This window comes from Hyla sarda, chromosome 3 (genome assembly GCF_029499605.1).
Source record: "Hyla sarda isolate aHylSar1 chromosome 3, aHylSar1.hap1, whole genome shotgun sequence".
Lineage (NCBI taxonomy): Eukaryota > Metazoa > Chordata > Amphibia > Anura > Hylidae > Hyla > Hyla sarda.
Window position 1 is genome coordinate 30,168,569 of NC_079191.1, and position 20,736 is coordinate 30,189,304.

The 20,736-nt window shown below is 40.9% G+C and overlaps 1 protein-coding gene across 2 annotated transcripts in view; it reads right to left on the reverse strand.

Annotated features, from left to right (window-relative positions):
- Positions 1-2,286: 2,286 nt before the first annotated feature.
- LOC130360523 (cysteine-rich secretory protein 3-like) overlaps positions 2,287-20,736 on the reverse strand; it is a 35,928-nt gene continuing 17,478 nt past the window's right edge. For both annotated transcript variants that reach the window (XM_056563034.1, XM_056563035.1), the window contains exons 6-8: positions 9,526-9,623; positions 5,455-5,540; positions 2,287-2,505 (exon numbers count right to left, since the gene is read on the reverse strand). In XM_056563034.1, coding sequence (XP_056419009.1) covers positions 2,384-2,505; positions 5,455-5,540; positions 9,526-9,623 — 306 coding nt within the window. In that variant the 3' untranslated portion in view covers positions 2,287-2,383. The remainder of the gene's footprint in view (positions 2,506-5,454; positions 5,541-9,525; positions 9,624-20,736) is intronic.

Genomic DNA, 20,736 nt, shown 5'->3' on the forward strand with positions numbered 1-20,736 from the left:
ATTCCTGCAGCGGAAATTCTACAGTGGAAATTCTGCTGTGTGAATGGGACAGCAGATTCGCATGTATTCCGTGCAAATTAAGCACCAATTCGGCAGGAATTCAAGCCCCTATTGACTTCAATGGGATTCCCCAAGCTGAGGTCCAGAAAAATATAAGACCAGACTTAAATTTTTCCAGAGCGCGGAATGCTGAATTTTCGCATCAAACATTCAACAGCGGAAATGGGTGAATGACCTTGCGGAATTCCATTAAAGTGAATGGGCAATACATTTGTTTGGAATTTCGCGCTGAAAATGTATGCAGAATTCTGTGCAGAATTATTGCCGTGTGAACGCGGCCTATCAGCGCTGCAAGGTTATTCTTGGTATCATGGGTTTCCTTCAACTGAGAATGGTAGTCCAATGGTTATTTTACACTTGACCAGGTGATGAGCTATATGAAAGGAGAATTCACACAGCTTTTCATGGTTGTTTTTTGTTCAGTTTTATGTTGTTGTTTTTTTAAATTTTTTTATTTAGCAAAAGCCAAAAATTATCTCAAAATGAATCAGTAATATAAAGGAATGACTTCTTGCTCCTGTCCTATCCAACTCTGGCTGTAGCAAAAAAAATAAAAAACTCAATGACAAACTGCCTCAATAAGCTAATGACCCTAATAGTGTTTATCATGCTATAGGGTCCCTAAGAATATCATTACAAGTTTAAAAAATAAACAAATAACACATTCTAATCAGTAGCTTAGCATGTAATGATGCATTTCCTGCAAGACTAAAGCTATGTTCATATGGAAGAATATCTAAAACTCTGCACAAATTTTATTTAGGAAAGCTTGCTGCATGGAATTGCAGAATTTTGGTAGAATTGCTGCACAATTCTGTGACCTCTAAACACAGAATTCTGCTGAAATGTAACCCCATTGAGTTGAAAGACCCATCTTAAAATTTTGAAGAATGTGGAATTCCGCATAAAAATTCCACTGTGTAAACTTGGCCTAAATGTTCTTCACATGGAAGCTATTTATGTTAATCCCTCAACACAAAAAAGGATCCTAGGACCATAAAGGAACTAACCATTTCTATAGATATCAGTCTTTAGGAAATTAAACAAAAAGAAAAATAAACCAAAATGTTTCAAATCAATTTTATTTTAAGGACTAATACAGAATACATGCATGTCCTGCATGTCTCTGTAAAATAGTAGCCCCCACCCTCCTGGAAGACAAAGACCACGTGGTTTCTGCCTTGCTTAGAAACCACAAACCCCCTCCCCTCCCTGTGTGAGGATCTTGCCAGCAGAGAAACAGCACATAACTCTGCTCTTTGCCTGCTGTAGATCTAATTACTGACTGCTGCCATTCAGAGCATAGCATGATTTCTTGCTGGGGAGGGATAGTTTGAAAGAAAAGACTTGTACAGAGTAAGCTGTGTTGTTTACAACAACACAGAGCATACACACAGATGTTAATAGCAATTAGCCATCAGCCATTACACAGAGCTGCACTGACTGCTGGGAGTTGTAGTCTGGGCTGTAAGCAAGGAAAAAGAATATTCAGAAGACAACAGGGGCCACAGGAGCTGTAAAAAATCAGAAGGATAACTACAGAGGACATAGAACAGGTATTGTGGTGACTTTGGGTGCATCAATTCTTCTTTACTTCCCCAGAGCACCCCTTTAATTTTGCCTTAAAAAAAAATCATCATTTAAAAAAATATTGTGCAATCTAGCTGTCATGTTGGAGAAGACTGTGGAATCCCTGAGGCTCCATTTAAAGGAGCAGAAAGAATTTCATGGGCCATTGTATAGTGTTCCTTTTGGCAGCCATATTATAGAGTTATTGGGGAAAATTTATCAAAACCTATGCAAAAGAAAAGTTGCCCAGTTGTCCATAGCAACCAATCAGATCGCTTCTTTCATTTTACAGAGGTCTTGTTTAAAATGAAAGAAGCGTGCTGATTGGTTGCTATGGGCAACTGGGCAACTTTTCCTCTGGACAGGTTGTGATAAATCTCCCCCATTGTATCCAGAAAGTAAATATTAAAAGATCTCCAGCAAAAGCTCCCCTATCCACAGGATATCCCCTATCCTGTGGATAGACGATAAGTTAATTTTGGCTGAAGTTCTCCTTTAAGAGAACAATAGACCAATAATTGGCATCCAATGAAACAGGGTGTTTGACTTTATATATGGGCCCCCTAAGAAGTCTTTTGACTCCCATACAGCTCGGAGGTTGGACATCATGATTCATAACATAGTAAATCAGAAGTCAATCACAAATTTTTGTTTACTTTAATTTCCACAATAGAGATATATTATTTTATTTTAGTTCCTCTCATAATATATATTTTTTTCTTCATGATCATTCTGAAAACAAGGAGGTGGATTTTTATATAATGGCATTCGGGCATTGGCACATTCCTTTACATCCATCTTTCACTGCTTGAACGTCGCATCTCCCCTTATAGGTATTGCAGTTGGTAAATGTATTGCCGATATTACAAGAATTCGCTGAAAAGAGAAAAAATAACAAAAATCACAAATAAATACTCAATAAATCCTAACGCCGACTATATGTTAGGAGGATGCATTTTTAAACCAGTCATTCCCAAACAGGGTACCTCCAGCTTTTGCATATCTACAACTCCCAGCATGCCCGGACAGCCAAAGGGAGTTGTAGTTCTACAACAGCCAGAGGCAGACTGGTTGGGAAAACATTAATCTAAACATACCTGATATATACTTTTAAAATACAACATACACAAAACGTGTTCGGCAGTTCTGCTTTTTAGCAGACATGATGCTGCCCCCACCATGATTACTGTAGGGATGGTATTGGGCAGGTGATGGGCAGTGCCTGGTTTCCTCCAGACATGATGCTGCCCCCACCATGATCACTGTAGGGATGGTATTGGGCAGGTGATGGGCAGTGCCTGGTTTCCCCCAGACATGATACTGCCCCCACCATGATCACTGTAGGGATGGTATTGGGCAGGTGATGGGCAGTGCCTGGTTTCCCCGAGACATGATACTGCCCCCACCATGATCACTGTAGGGATGGTATTGGGCAGGTGATGGGCAGTGCCTGGTTTCCCCCAGACATGATGTTGCCCCCACCATGATCACTGTAGGGATGGTATTGGGCAGGTGATGGGCAGTGCCTGGTTTCCCCGAGACATGATACTGCCCCCACCATGATCACTGTAGGGATGGTATTGGGCAGGTGATAGGCAGTGCCTGGTTTCCCCGAGACATGATGCTGCCCCCACCATGATCACTGTACGGATGGTATTGGGCAGGTGATGGGCAGTGCCTGGTTTCCCCCAGACATGATGTTGTCCCCACCATGATCACTGTAGAGATTGTATTGGGCAGGTGATGGTCAGTGCCTGGTTTCCCCGAGACATGATGCTGCCCCCACCATACCTTACTGTAGGGATGGTATTGGGAAGGTGATGGGCAGTGCCTGGTTTTCTTCAGACATGATGCTGCCCCCACCCATCAAAACAAAAATGGTACAGAAAAATGGTAAGTCATTTTTTTTGTGAGCCCTCATACATCCCTGTATGCGGAAAAATAAAAAAGTTAAGGGATCAGAAGATGAAGATTTTACAAATACAAATTTTGGTGCATGTAGTTATAATAGTTTTTTAAGTAGTAAAATAAAATAAAACCTATACAAATTAGGTATGCTAGTAACCGTATGGACCTACAGAATAAAGATCTGGTGTTATTTTTATGAAAGGTGCACTACATAGAATTGGAAGCCCCCAAAAGTTACAAAATGGCGTTTCTTTTTTTTTTCAAATTTTGCCCAAGAAATATTTTTTTTTCTGTTTTCGCCATAAATTTTGTGGTGAAATTATTGATGTCATTATAAAGTACAATTGGTGGCACAAAAAATAAAAGCAAAATTGGGCAAAATTGAAAGGTGATAAGGAAAAAAACGAAAGTGCAAAAACAAAAAAAAAACTTCATCCTTAAGGGGTTAAAGACATATGTTCCATCCACATAGTCAGTGATGAGGCCTTGTTCTTAGCGATTACAGCACATAAGATACAACTTATGGTAGAATGAAAGATGTCTTTACCAATTACAATACGCTACCTATTGTACTTTGTAAAGACATCTTTCATTTTACCATAAGTTGTATCTTATGTGCTGTTATCGCTATTGACCGTGGTACTATAGGGGTTAATGACTGAAATCGACCCAATCGACACCAGAGATAAATTTCAAACGTCCTAGAAAAGACTTTGAATACTTACATCCGTGCAACATTATTACTTGTTTTAACCATTTCCACTAGCTACATCATGAGAGGGTAATAGGTTAATGTGATACTACATGTATTTACGTCATTTAACGTTAACAGTCTATGAAGCAAACGCAGGAGCTGCGCTCGCTATATGGATAATTGTGTTTTTATTTTTCTCATTTTTGTCCCACAAACAATACTTTTTGGTTTTGCCAGATATTTTGTGGTAAAATGAATAAAGTATTGCCAAAAAAACAATTGGTCCCACATAAAACAAGACCTCATATGTGTCTCTAGGTGAAAAATTGAAAGACTCATGGCTATTAAAGGGGTACTCCACTGGAAATCATTTTATTTTAATCAACTGGTGCCAGAAAGTTAAACAGATATGAAAATTACTTCTATTTAAAAATATTAATCCTTATCAGTTAAACAGATTTGTAAATTACTTCTATTATAAAACCTTAATCCTTCCAGTATTTATCAGCTGCTATATGTTCCACAGGAAGTTCTTTTCTTTTTGAATTTCTTTTCTGTCTGACCACAGTGCTCTCTGCTGACACCTCTGTCCATTTTAGGAACTGTCCAGAGCAGGATAGGTTTGCTATGGAGATTTGCTCCTACTCTGGACAGTTCCTGACTTGGACAGAGGTGTCAGAAAAGAGCACTGTGGTCAGACAGAAAATAAATAAAAAAAAAAGGAAAAGAACTTCCTGTGGAACATACAGCAGCTGATAAATACTGGAAGGATTAAGGTTTTATAATAGAAGTAATTTACAAATCTGTTTAACTTTCTGGCACCAGTTGATTAAAAACAAAATGTTTTCCAGTGGAGTACTCCTTTAAGGGTTAAGCCCTATAAGGGTCGTGGGGTGTGACAAGTGATCATAGCCGCCACCCACCCTCCCATAGACATAAACGGAAGAGGTGTGGTGTGACGTTATGACCACGGCCACCCAAACCGAGAATTCTGAACAGAAATGTTCAGAACACCAGGGTGCTGCCCGGATATTGCAGGGGGTCCCAGCAAACTGATCCCCCACAACCAGACAATTGAGATGTCCCCCTTTAACTTTTAGATAACAGTGGCTACTAGTGGAGCTTTTGATTTTTCTGCAAAGGATCATAGGTTACCTTAAATAACAAGAACCATATAGAACACATTTATACAGATATATAAATATTGGACAGCTTATACTTACTGCACAGTTTATTATCACAGTTATTGGGGCAGGCTCCACAAGTAGTCCCAGACGTGTATGGCCTAATAATTTGGTTAAGATTTCCTCTGAAACAGATAAATGAAAGAATAGTAGTGAACATAGTTCTTTACAATACATGTAAGGTGGAGTCAGGCTATGATTGTATCACCAACAGCAGGGGTTGGCCAGGACAGTCAATTTGCAGCAATGGCCGGGATCAGAGAAAACTTGGATTCCAGCTGTTTATCCCTTAGTTATCACGTTGACCAGGACGCCCACCTGGTTTGATAAAGGGCGGAGGTTGCCTCTGTCATAGCATTTGTGCTCTTACAATAAGATTGTGTGATACGGATGTATTACCATGGCAGTTGAGGCCCTTACAAGGTCCTTTGGGCCTGCCTTGTCTAGTACATACATGTATAATACATTGCAATAAATTGTAGAAGTGACGAAAACAATGTTAAAAGGTTATTTTTCTATTTTAAAAGAAACCTTTCTGGCCCCTAAGCCCTATAAACCCTTCCTGGTGTTAAGACTGAGGTGTAGTGGATCCGCTAACGTGTGAGGATGATGACATGGGCCGTACCAGGGAGCAGAGTCTAAGGTGCCACTGGTTTTCACCAGAGCCCACCGCAAAGCAGGATGGACTTGCTGCGGCAGGCGGCACCCAGGTCGCTACCCCTGATACGACTCGTCCACACAGGCAGCCGAGGTGTAACGTGGCACTGGAATGATAAGGCAACACGTAGTCAGGACAGGCAGGAGGTCAGGGCTAGCAGCAAAGTAACAAGAGGTCAGGTCAAGTATCAAGAGTTCAGAGGGCAGGCAGCACAGGAGCAAAGTCAGGATACGTAGCAATAGGGTCAGATACACGGCAAGGCAAGACACAAACTGAACGCTTTCTCTAAGGCTGTTAAGGAACAAAGATCCGAATAGGAGCAAAAGGAAGTGCTTGTACTTATAGGGTCATGGAGCAGCAAGAACCATTTAAATGAGTACTGTGCCTTTAAATTTCACAGAGCCGGCATGTGCGTGCCCTAGTAGGAAGGGAAGCGGGCGCCGGCAAGCAGGAAGCACACAGGGACGATGAGAGAAATAAGAAGCAGAGGGCTGAATTCAATCGAATCGCGGGATGCGAATCGCAGTATAGACCATACCGGGGCAGCGGAAGAGGAGTGCGTCCACGGCCAGTATGTCTGACTGCGGTGCAACTCCTAACAGCTGGTAGGAGTTGCGGATGAGGACACACTCTGATGCCGCACTAGTAAAAAAAAAAAAACTTCATTCATCACTTCCCGCCCCAGTCCTGGAGGTGGAGCCACATTAGTCACGCTGCCACCACCCTCCTCCCAGCCACTCATGCGTAATTGGCACACTGAGTGGATGAAGAGCCTGGCACTCAGTGTGTCAATTAAGTGTGAATGGTGGGGAAACCCTTGTCGAAGGTTTTTAATCGGTTTTGAGCTAAGTGTTCCGACTAGTGATGAGCGGCAGGGGCCATGTTCAAATTCACAATATTTCGCGAACATATTGACGATTATTCGTCCTATGTTTGTGAAATTCGCATATTCGCTATGTTCAGTCACTTTTTTTTCCATGCAAAAATTTGTGTGGAAAATTTGCATAAAAATGTGCATGTGAAAAAAAACAGAATATTCATCATTGCAAATATATAGCACTATATTCTAAATATTTGTGAAATTATGAAGTGCCGATATTCACAATAAAAATTTGCATTGCAAATATTCGTGCTCAACACTAGTTCTGACCCCAAGAAGAGTGCTCTAAGATCGTTCTCTCCCAGCTCTATGTCACATGACCAACACAGGCTTCCAATATAAGTCTATGGGACTGTCTCACTTGCGCCCAAAGAGAGCTGAAAGATAAATGTGCACCCATGCATTTCTCTCCCCGCTTGTCATAACGATAGGTCGGTGTCTGAACAGTCAGACCCTGACCTATCAAAACTTTTGACATGTCTCTCTGACAAGTCATAGTTTTTTTTTTAACGTGACAGGTACATTTTAATCAGATCATAAATTCAAGTTCTAAAGGGATCTAATATACTATATGTTTGAACCTATACTGTAGGTCACCATTTGTAATACATTTATATGCTGTGAGTGAGAAATCTGAGACCCCTCTTGTTTCCATTCAGAAGACACAAACTTGATTATTGCTCTTAGCTGAGAAGTAGAGTTGAGCAGTGCGCATCATCTAGCGGTAGATGGCATGCGCTCCATTCATTTCTATGGGGGCGCCGGAGATGTCCTAGTGCTGGACTCAACTGTCTTCGGCATTCCCTTAAAAATGTATTGAGCTTGTGCCATCTGCAGCAAGCAATCCTCACTGAGAGCTGGGGTCCCGTTCCAGTGATTGCGGTCGGACCCCCTGTGATCAGGTTCTTATCTCCTCTCCTGTACACAGGGGATCAGTTAGTTATGGTTGGAGTTCTCCTTTAACTAGACAATAACAGAACTACACAACTTTTGAAAAAGCTTCTAAACAAAAGTCGCAGGAGAAGTCGCAAATATAAGACTAACACTAGGCAAATCATGTGACAAATTAAAGGGGTACTCCCGTGGAATAAAAAAAAAACAAAAAAAAAATCAACTGGTGCCAGAAAGTTAAACAGATTTGTAAATTACTTCTGTTAAAAAATCTTAATCCTTCCAGTACTTTTTAGGGTCTGTATACTACAGAGGAAATGGTTTTCTTTTTGGAACACAGTACTCTCTGCTGACATCACGAGCACAGTGCTCTCTGCTGACACCTCTGTCCATTTTAGGAACTGCCCAGAACAGCAAATGTTTGCTATGGGGATTTTCTCCTACTCTGGACAGCTCTTAAAAATGGACAGAGATGTCAGCAGAGAGCACTGTGGTCATGATGTCAGCAGAGAGCTCTGTGTTCCGAAAAGAAAACCATCTCCTCTGTAATATTCAGCAGCTAAAGTATTGGAAGGATTAAGATGTTTTATTAGAAGTCATTTACAAATCTTTAAGCCACTGGAGGAGGAGAGAGCACACCGTGCAGCTAAACATGCGGATATACGATACCGCTGGTGTACACTGGCAGCCTCCGGACCTGATGAGTAACAACGCAGCACCTGCGGGGTGCACACACTAGATAAAGTATCAAACAATACAATGAAAGAGAGGTAGCGTGCACTCACCGCGGGTAAACAGCTACAGGCCCGAGGTCCGGGATCACCACTAGTGTTGAGCGGCATAGGCCATATTCGAATTTGCGAATATTCGCGAATATATGGACGAATATTCGTCATATATTCGCGAATATTCGTAATATTCTCGTTTTATTTTCGCATATGCGAAAATATGCGAAATTCTCGTATACGAAAATAACATATGCGAAAATTAGCATTTACTAAATTAGCATAAGCAAAAATTCGCATATGCGAAAATTAGTATGTGCTAATTTTCGCATATGCGAAAATTCACACACCAGTCTCACACAGTAGTATTAGTCTTCTTTATACCACACAAGCTGGAAGCAGAGAGGGGTGATCACTGTGATGTGTACTGTGAAAAAAAAACAAAAAACGAATATTCGTAATTACGAATATATAGCGCTATATTCCCGAATATTCGCGAAATCGCGAATATGCGATATGCGCAAATAAAATTCGTATTGCGAATATTCGCGAGCAACACTAATCATCACGGCATAGACGGAGACGGTAAGGGGCGCTCAGAGGCTATGCCGGCTGTTTCGGACGTAGGAACGTCCTTCTTCCGGCCTCCTCCGGAGGCCGGAAGAAGGACGTTCCTACGTCCGAAACAGCCGGCGCAGCCTCTGAGCGCCCCTTACCGTCTCCGTCTATGCCGTGGTGATCCCGGACCTCGTGCCTGCAGCTGTTTACCCGCGGTGAGTGTGCGCTACCTCTCTTTCATTGTATAATTTACAAATCTGTTTAACTTTCTGGCACCAGTTGATTTAAAAAAAAAAAAAAAAGTCGTCAAACACCCGTGAGGTGATAAGGTTCACTGGACCCCTTGTTACATAGTAGATTTGGCACAAATATTGAGAAGATACATTCATTTTACTTACTCTGGGCATTGATGACACACAAAGAACCATTTGTATGTTTTTCCATTGGGACAGTAAGCAGCGTAACAACCGATCAAATAGGAGTTATACCAGACTTGCTGAAAATAAACATCAACATTTCCTTAGAATTAGAAAATTTCATTAACAATAGTGTTTTTCTTAAAATTATCATATATGTTATGTAAAAAATGGCGCTTAATCAAGCTTGGCTCCTGGGGACTGAAATATTACTGTCTGTATGTACCTAATATGAGAACAATATGGATGCTGTTTTTTCTTCCCTTTTTGGTGAAAAATGGATAATGTTTCGCCTCAATGTGGCCACCATAAACATGTGGAGACTCCTAGACCATCCATGTGCAACTATGATTTCTGGGGAAAAGCAGCACTCAGTATTTTACTCCGACTAGGAGTCTCCTTAAAGGGGTATTCCAGGTTTAAAAATCTTATCCCCTATCCAAAGGATATATAGGTATATAGGTATAAGATGTATGACCACAGGGGTCCTGCCGCTGTCATGTCCCTGTCTCGGGGCAATTTCCCCCCAAAATTTGAATACAGATAGGTCGCCTTTTCTTCTGGAGAGGTTTCTAATATGTCATCCCCAGTCACGTTCTGAGACTCCTTAATGAAGTGAAACACTGACATGAATGAAAAGTCACCTTCAAAAGGTGGTGTCAGAGAACTGATTTGCATATTCTTCTTTCCCTTTTTGGACACTCTATAGCAGTGGTCCCTAACCCTGTCCTCGAAGCCCACCAACATTCCATGTTCTTTTTTTTTTTTTCATTTGCTACATTGGAAAAGGACAAGGCAAAAATTCAAACCCGGGACTGTTGGTGGACATTGAGAACTGGGATAGAGCCCTTAGAGAGAGGGGGCCTAGCTTTACTTGGTCCCGTTGGCCAGGACTCAGCATGTGGTCCTTATATTTGAAAAGACTGGGCACTCCTGCAATAAAACTTAGTCGCCAAGTCAATAGCCTAAGAGAAGTAAAAGAAAAATTACAGTAAAATGTGATTGGGCAATGTGAAGATTTTTTATATATTTATTAGCTGAGCACCCAGTGTTACCCAGTCTTACTACCTAAACCTTGTGGTAGATGAAAAGCAACAATGACGACCTCGTCCTCATATCTTGTCCTCATATCCCGTCCTGATATCCTGTCCTCATATCCCATCCTCATATCCCACCCTCATATCCCACCCTCATATTCTATCCTCATATCCCGACCTCCTATCCCATCCTCATATCCCAACCTCATATTCTGACCTCATATCCCCTCCTCATATCCCACCCTCATATTCTATCCTCATATCCTGTCTTCATATCCCATCCTCATAACCCGTCCTTATATCCCGTCCTCATATCCCGTCCTCATATCCTGTCCTCATATCCTGTCCTCATATCCCAACCTCATATTCTGACCTCATATTCCAACCTCATATCCCGTCCTCATATCCATCCCCCACACTAACCTGGCAGGATGTTTACAAGTCCCGGGCAATCTCTGCAGCCCAAGAGTAATTTGATCAGGAGATGTATTAGGAGTCCCATAGACTTTCATGGAACTTCAGACATACGCCTCCACCCACGCATAGTACTTCTACTATATTTTAAATTGACATATCAGTAACATGTGTACCAAGTTTCATAGAAAGATCTCCAGCCATACACATCTCTACATACATTGATATATATATTTAATAAATGTATAGATGGATAGATAGAGAGATAAATAGATAGATAGATCTGAGATAGATGGATAGATCTGAGATAGATAGATAATAGTTAGATAGATAGATATGAGATAGATAGATAGATAGATAGATAGATAGATAGATGATAGATAGATGATAGATAGATAGGTAGATATGAGATAGATAGATATTAGATAGATATGAGATAGATAGATAGATAGATAGATAGATAGATAGATAGATAGATATGAGATAGATAGATAGATAGATATTAGATAGATATGAGATAGATATATAGATAGATAGATAGATAGATAGATAGATAGATAGATAGATAGGAGGAGATAGATAGATATGAGATAGATAGATAGATAGATAGATATGAGATAGATAGATAGATAATAGATAGATATGAGATAGATAGATATTAGATAGATATGAGATATATAGATAGATAGATATGAGATAGATCGATAAATAGATAGATAGATATGAGATAGATAGATAGATAGATAGATATGAGATAGATAGATAGGAGATAGATAGATAGATAAATAGATAGATAGGAGGAGATAGATAGATATGAGATAGATAGATAGATAGATAGATATGAGATAGATAGATAGATATGAGATAGATAGATAGATAGATTCAGATAAATCCGCAGCACACAAATCCAATAAAGTGAAAAAGGAAAAGTTTTATTCCATCATGTGAATGTCATCCAGCGCCGTTTCTGCTGGCTCTCCCGGCCTTTCTCAAGCTCATACAAATGTTACAAATCACCCATTATATCACCGCATCTATTACAAATCCAATTATAACACAAATAGTGATATCAAATAGTTTCATACAGCAAAATATATATAACATAGTGCATAATATCCAAAATCTCGTGTTCATCATATACATGTACAGGGATCACCCTAAAAGCCCAGTGATAACATATTATTTACCTATATCCCTAATAGGGTCCTGATTGGATTCTCAGGACAGGTGTGCGGGTGAAAATAAAAACAATTAAAAACAAAAAGCATGCGGGCTATACGGGAATCCACACTCACCGCTATGTTACAAACATCAAGTGTGGGAGAAAATCCATGGCTCATGTGCGCCGGAAGTGTGCAGTCTCCAAAATGAGGCATGGGAGTACACGTTACCATGGAGACGTCAGTCGCTGCGTTCACAACGGCAGCCGTCACACTGCGCACGCGCACAACAGGCCCGACTGTGGCCGAGTTACTTTCGCATCAACAGCGTGACCGTCTCCATGATCACCTGACTATGTATCCCACCACTCCAGGTATATCTTGGAGTGGTGGAGATACTTAGATGATGTGTTTCTAATTTGGACTGGGGGACTGACTGAACTATTGTCCAGGATTATCTCAACAGCAGAGACACAGAGATTCGCTTTACACTGACCCCCTTGACGGAATCGGTAAGCTTTTTGGACATATCAGTTGCAATACAAAATGGACGATTATCCACAGACCTGTATACTAAGGAAACGGATTGTAATACACTGTTGAAATTTAAAAGCTGTCATTCTAGGCCTATGGTGAACCCCTTGCCCTTTAGCCAGTTGCTATAGGCAACTAGGATCACAGACACTAATGAGAAATTTGAAAAAGCATTGGAAAAAAAGGGTGACTAATTTTAGGAACAGGGGTTACCCTCAGAAACTAATTGAGAAACAGAAATCTAGGATTGACACACAAGACAGGGGCGTGACTGTGAGACGGACCAGACCGCAGACAGATCTCCGTATGACTTTTGTTACCACGTATAAGGATATGTCCCCTGAGATTGGTAGTAGGGATCGACCGATTATCGGTATGGCCAATATTATCGGCCGAAAATCACGATTTTGGGCATTATCAGTATCGGCAATTACCTTGCCGATAAGCCGATAATGCCCCCCGCACCGCCCCCACCGCACCGCGACCGCCTCCCCCCCCCGACCCGCCACACCGCGACCGCCCCCCCCTACCCACCGCACCGCGTCGCACCCCCCACCGTAGTGCTGGGCGGTATACCGGTATGAACCGGATACCGTTTTTTTTTATGGATTTTTGCACGGTATGGATTTTTGCAAATACCGCTATACCGGTCGGGCCCCTCCCCCACCCTCCGAGTCAATAAAAAAAAATTAACTTACCCGTAATGGAGGTGGTCCGTGCCATCCATCCTTCCTTCCTGTAGTGTCCGGCGGCATTCCGGGTGGAGGGTGAACCGGTCCGGGCTGTCTTTCTTCTCCGGGGGTCCTCTTCTCCACTCCGGGCAGGCTCCGGCCTAGTACGCTGCATAGACGTCGCTACGCCGTGACGTCAGGTGCATCGCTGCGCAGCGGCGTCTATGCAGTGTTACTAGGCTGGAGCCTGCCCGGATTGGAGAAGAGGACCCCCGGAGAAGAAGGACAGCCAGGACCGGTTCACTCTCCACCCGGAATGCCGCCGGACACTACAGGAAGGATGGATGGCCCGGACCACCCTCCCCGGACGGTCCCTGCAGCAACTGGGAATGTGAGTCAGGGTTCTGGGATGGACAGGGGTCTGTATAATATACTATACCTACAGTAGGCCCTCCAGCTGTTGAGGCCCTCCAGCTGTTGCAAAACTACAACTCCCAGGGAGAGAAGCGGGTGGCGGCAGCGGCCTATGGCACCGCAAAAGCCACTGCAGTGCATTGATTTAAAGCGCCCGCTTTAAGTCAATGATCTGCAGCGGTGTCGCAGGGGGATAAATAGCCGATAACTTATACCGGAATATCGGTATAAATTATCGGCTATCGGCCCTAACCTCCCCAGATTATCGGTATCGGCCAAAATTGGTAGGATCATCCGCAAATATTGGCACATACTGGAGGGTTATAAACATATCCCTGAGTTCAGATCCTTGCCTATTATGTCCTACAGATGCCCGGTCAGCCTGTGGGACAAATTAGTTAGGGCTCACATTTCTTTGAAGAAAGGCAACGGTCAACAATATTTAACCTCCATTAGAAAGGGCAGCTTCTCTTGTAGGTCTTGCATTAACTGTGGCTTGATGTGTAAAGGTGAGAGATTTACACATCCAGCCACAGGTAAATCCTATCCGATTAGGTACTATCTAACCTGTAACACATCTTACGTGATCTATGTCTTGTGGTGCCCATGTGGTCTCCTCTATGTTGGGGAGACCACATGGGACCTCAAGACAAGATTGAATCAACATAGATACACAATTCAAAAAAGAGGATGGATCTTCCAGTATCTAAACACTTTACAGAACTGAAACATAATGAAAGGGACCTAAAATTTATGGCAATCGATCATGTCCCACCCATGAGATTGGGCGGTGACAGACAGGGCCGTCTAAAAAGACAAGAATTGAAATGGATCTACAGAGTGGGCCATTTCTATGGATACATCTTAATAAAATGGGAATGGTTGGTGATATTAACTTCCTGTTTGTGGCACATTAGTATATGTGAGGGGGGAAACTTTTCAAGATGGGTGGTGACCATGGCGGCCATTTTGAATCCAACTTTTGTTTTTTCAATAGAAAGAGGGTCATGTGACACATCAAACTTATTGGGAATTTCACAAGAAAAACAATGATGTGCTTGGTTTTAACGTAACTTTATTCTTTCATGAGTTATTTACAAGTTTCTGACCACTTATAAAATGTGTTCAATGTCCTGCCCATTGTGTTGGATTGTCAATGCAACCCTCTTTTCCAACTCTTCACACACTGATAGCAACACCGCAGGAGAAATGCTAGCACAGGCTTCCAGTATCCGTATACACTGCTATATACTACTATATACACCGCAGGAGAAATGCGAGCACAGGCTTCCAGTATCCGTATACACTGCTGTATACTACTATATACACCGCAGGAGAAATGCTAGCACAGGCTTCCAGTATCCGTAGTTTCAGGTGCTGCACATCTCGTATCTTCACAGCAGAGACAATTACCTTCAGATGGCCCCAAAGATAAAAGTCTAAGGGGGTCAGATTGGAAGACCTTGGGGACCATTCAACTGGCCCACGATGACCAATCCACTTTCCAGGAAACTGTTCATCTAGGAATTCTCTGACCAGGCACGTTCCATGAGTTTTTCCAGCAAGATGGTGACCAACACATTATGGGTGTCAGGTCCGAGCATTCTTAGATAAACAGTTTCCTGGAAAGTGGATTGGTCGTCGTGGGCCAGTTGAATGGCCCCCAAGGTCTCCTGGTTCTGACCCCCTTAGACTTTTATCTTTGTGGTCATCTGAAGGCAATTGTCTATGCTGTGAAGATACAAGATGTGCAGCACCTGAATCTATGGATACTGGAAGCCTGTGCTAGCATTTCTCCTGCGGTGTATATAGTAGTATATAGCAGTGTATACAGATACTGGAAGCCTGTGCTAGCATTTCTCCTGCGGTGTATATAGTAGTATATAGCAGTGTATACAGATACTGGAAGCCTGTGCTAGCATTTCTCCTGCGGTGTATATAGTAGTATATAGCAGTGTATACGGATACTGGAAGCCTGTGCTAGCATTTCTCCTGCGGTGTATATAGTAGTATATAGCAGTGTATACGGATACTGGAAGCCTGTGCTAGCATTTCTCCTGCGGTGTATATAGTAGTATATAGCAGTGTATACGGATACTGGAAGCCTGTGCTAGCATTTCTCCTGCGGTGTATATAGTAGTATATAGCAGTGTATACGGATACTGGAAGCCTGTGCTAGCATTTCTCCTGTGGTGTATATAGTAGTATATAGCAGTGTATATGGATACTGGAAGCCTGTGCTAGCATTTCTCCTGCGGTGTATATAGTAGTATATAGCAGTGTATACGGATACTGGAAGCCTGTGCTAGCATTTCTCCTGTGGTGTATATAGTAGTATATAGCAGTGTATACGGATACTGGAAGCCTGTGCTAGCATTTCTCCTGTGGTGTATATAGTAGTATATAGCAGTGTATATGGATACTGGAAGCCTGTGCTAGCATTTCTCCTGCGGTGTATATAGTAGTATATAGCAGTGTATACGGATACTGGAAGCCTGTGCTAGCATTTCTCCTGTGGTGTATATAGTAGTATATAGCAGTGTATACGGATACTGGAAGCCTGTGCTAGCATTTCTCCTGTGGTGTATATAGTAGTATATAGCAGTGTATATGGATACTGGAAGCCTGTGCTAGCATTTCTCCTGCGGTGTATATAGTAATATATAGCAGTGTATACAGATACTGGAAGCCTGTGCTAGCATTTCTCCTGCAGTGTATATAGTAATATGTAGCAGTGTATTCAGATACTGGAAGCCTGTGCTAGCATTTCTCCTGCTGTGTATATAGTAGTATATAGCAGTGTATGCGGATACTGGAAGCCTGTGCTAGCATTTCTCCTGCGGTGTATATAGTAGTATATAGCAGTGTATACGGATACTGGAAGCCTGTGCTAGCATTTCTCCTGCGGTGTATATAGTAGTATATAGCAGTGTATGCGGATACTGGAAGCCTGTGCTAGCATTTCTCCTGCGGTGTATATAGTAGTATATAGCAGTGTATATGGATACTGGAAGCCTGTGCTAGCATTTCTCCTGCGGTGTTGCTATCAGTGTGTGAAGAGTGGGAGAAGAGGGTTGCATTGACAATCCAACACAATGGGCAGCACATTGAACACATTTTATAAGTGGTCAGAAACTTGTAAATATCTCATGAAAGAATAAAGTTACGTTAAAACCAAGCACATCATTGTTTTTCTTGTGAAATTCCCAATAAGTTTGATGTGTCACATGACCCTCTTCCTATTGAAAAAACTAAAGTTGGATTCAAAATGGCCGACTTCAAAATGGCCGCCATGGTCACCACCCATCTTGAAAAGTTTCCCCCCTCACATATACTAATGTGCCATGTACAGGAAGTTAATATCACCAACCATTCCCATTTTATTAAGGTGTATCCCTATAAATGGCCCACCCTGTACTATCTTAATACTTTAAAACCATCAGGAATAAATGTCGAGTTTAAAACACTGCATAGGGTGGTAGGTAGGTGAAGCATCCTCTGGTGCAGCCTGAGAGAGGTGCAGATTGGTGTCAATGTGGGTCATACACGTGTACAATAATAATATTGTGATATTCACATGACACTTAGTAATGTGTTTTTTCTCTTTTCTCTTGCAGTGGCCATATGGGAACAACCCGTCACTCACTGAATACAAGATGTTAGAGATGAGCGAATTTACAGTAAATTTGATTCGTCACGAACTTCTCCGCTCGGCAGTTGATGTCTTTTCCTGCATAAATTAGTTCAGCTTTCAGGTGCTCCGGTGGGCTGGAAAAGGTGGATACAGTCCTAGGAAAGAGTCTCCTAGGAATGTATCCACCTTTTCCAGCCAACGGGAGCGCCTGAAAGCTGAACTAATTTATGTAGGATAAGTCATCAACTGCCGAGCCGAGAAGTTCGTGTCGAATCGAATTTACTGTAAATTCTGTGAATTTTAATACATGGTATTATTATAGTGTCAGTAATATTTCTGATACAAATAATCCTTATTTTTATATTTTCGTTTATGTATTATTTAATACAACTGATTTCCTTTTTCTATATTTAATTTTTTGATTAATTTTATTTTTATATTTTCTTTATTTTATTTTCTTTTTTTACTATTAATTTTTATTTTATTTTTTACTATTTATTAATCCTTTTGACAGTTTATTTTTATTTTATGATATTTTTGTGTTATTTTCTAAAGTGGACATATGCCGGTATATAGAGACTGTGATAATACCGAATGTGGTTAAGTCTCCAATCCTGACAACTGCTGGGTGCCAAGCAGATAGGTGCAACTTGGTGAGCTGGGACCAGCTGCTGTCCTCAGATTATGGGCGACACCAGGTTCCGTGCTGCCGGGGATCTCGAGTCGAACACTTCAATGTGCCTGACTGTGGTCTCCGAATGGCCCCGTGCGTAAGGAGAGGAGTGATGTGAATGGATGAATTGTGAGTTCGAGACTGGGCAGTCCTTAAGCATTTATATTTATTTTTCATTTCCATTTTTTATTCTTTTATTTTATTTTCACTATATTATTGATTCATTTTATTTTATTTATTTTATTTTTTTCCCTTTTTTTATTTATTATTATACTTAATGCCCACAATGGAGTCAGGTGATCATGGAGACGGTCACGCTGTTGATGCGAAAGTAACTCGGCCACAGTCGGGCCTGTTGTGCGCGTGCGCAGTGTGACGGCTGTTGGTGGAACGCAGCGACTGACGTCTCCATGGTAACGTGTACTCCCATGCCTCGGTTTGGAGACTGCACACTTCCGGCGCACATGCGCCATGGATTTTCTCCCACACTTGATGTTTGTAACATAGCGGTGAGTGTGGATTCCCGTATAGCCCGCATGCTTTTTGTTTTTAATTGTTTTTATTTTCACCCGCACACCTGTCCTGAGAATCCAATCAGGACCCTATTAGGGATATAGGTAAATAATATGTTATCACTGGGCTTTTAGGGTGATCCCTGTACATGTATATGATGAACACGAGATTTTGGATATTATGCACTATGTTATATATATTTTGCTGTGTGAAACTATTTGATATCACTATTTGTGTTATAATTGGATATGTAATAGATGCGGTGATATAATGGGTGATTTGTAACATTTGTATGAGCTTGAGAAAGGCCGGGAGAGCCAGCAGAAACGGCGCTGGATGACATTCACATGATGGAATAAAACTTTTCCCTTTTTCACTTTATTGGATTTGTGTGCTGCGGATTTATCTAAATTTTTCTGTGGAATATATGGACCCCTGACCAAGGTCTGGCTCTGCGAGCACCGACTACATTGGCACCAAGATTGAGTGCTGCTTTTTTCTCTGACTGCTAGATAAATAGATAGATATGAGATAGATAGATAGATAGATAGATATGAGATAGATAGATATGAGATAGATAGATATGAGTTAGATAGATAGATATGAGATAAATAGATAGATATGAGATAGATATGAGATAAATAGATAGATAGATATAAGATAGATATGAGATAGATAGATAGATAGATAGATAGATAGATATGAGATAGATAGATAGATATATAGATAGATAGATATATAGGAGATAGATAGATAGATATGAGATAGATAGATAGATAGATATGAGATAAATAGATAGACATGGGATAGATAGATAGATAGATAGATAGATAGATAGATATGAGATAGATAGATAGATAGATATGAGATATAAATATAGAAAGATATGAGATAGATATGAGATAAATAGATAGATAGATATAAGATAGATAGATAGATATGAGATAGATATGAGATAGATAGATAGATAGATATGAGATAGATATGAGATAGATAGATAGATAGATAGATATGAGACACATAGATAGATATGAGATAGATAGATAGATAGATATACAAATACCAAACAAATTGTTCTAACAGCACTCCAAATAGATTAAAGCAAACAGTGTTTATTGACCAATGGTCCGCAGTGGATGTGACGTTTCAGCAGCATCTCGCCGCCTTTCTCAAGCATAATCTAGTGCTCAACAGTGATACAATATATCAGTTGCACAATCACAAAATTCAATAAAACAATTACATCCAAACACAAATGAAAACATGATATAAACATCATAAAAAAGGGCATATACAATATCCACTGGTGTATATATTCAATATAATCACATCCATTATACATGGTGCCAAAATGTAATGTCCGTACTGTACAGACTAAAAGTGCATGAATATTAGTAACAGGAGCACGAATTAAAAACAATTAAAAAGCAGTGATGAGGGGGAGTGGAAAACATACCTTCCCGGCCTTTATCTATGTGTCGGCGTGTTCAGACGCCATTATAGTTATTCAATAGGTGTCAATAGAAACCAAATGTGAATAAGTATATATATATCTACAAAAATATATGAATTCATGCATTCATCTTTTTTAGTAGATATATACTTATTCACATATGGTTTCTATTTAGTGTTGCTCGTGAATATTCGCAATTCGAATTTTATTCGCCAATATCACATATTGGCGAAATCGCGAATATTTGTAAATATAGCTCTATATATTCGAAATTATGAATATCCACTTTTTTTTTTCACAGTACACATCACAGTGATCATCCCTCTCTGCTTCCAGCTTGTGTAAAGAAGGCTCTAATACTACTGTGTGAGACCGCCGGGCGAATATTGGCATATGCGAATATTCGCGAATATTGATCCCTCCCTTCTGCTGCTTGTATCAAGTTACACTGGTATACTTGCTATAAAGTTCATACATTTTCACATATGCAAAATTTTGCATATAATTTTCGCATATGCGAAAAAAACGCAAATATTACGAATATGCGAATTTAGCGAATATATGACGAATATTCGTCCATATATTCACGGAATATTGCGAATTCGAATATGGCCTATGCCGCTCAACACTATTTCTATTGACAGCAGTTCACATACACATGCGTTTTTTTGGATATCCTACATCCAGGTT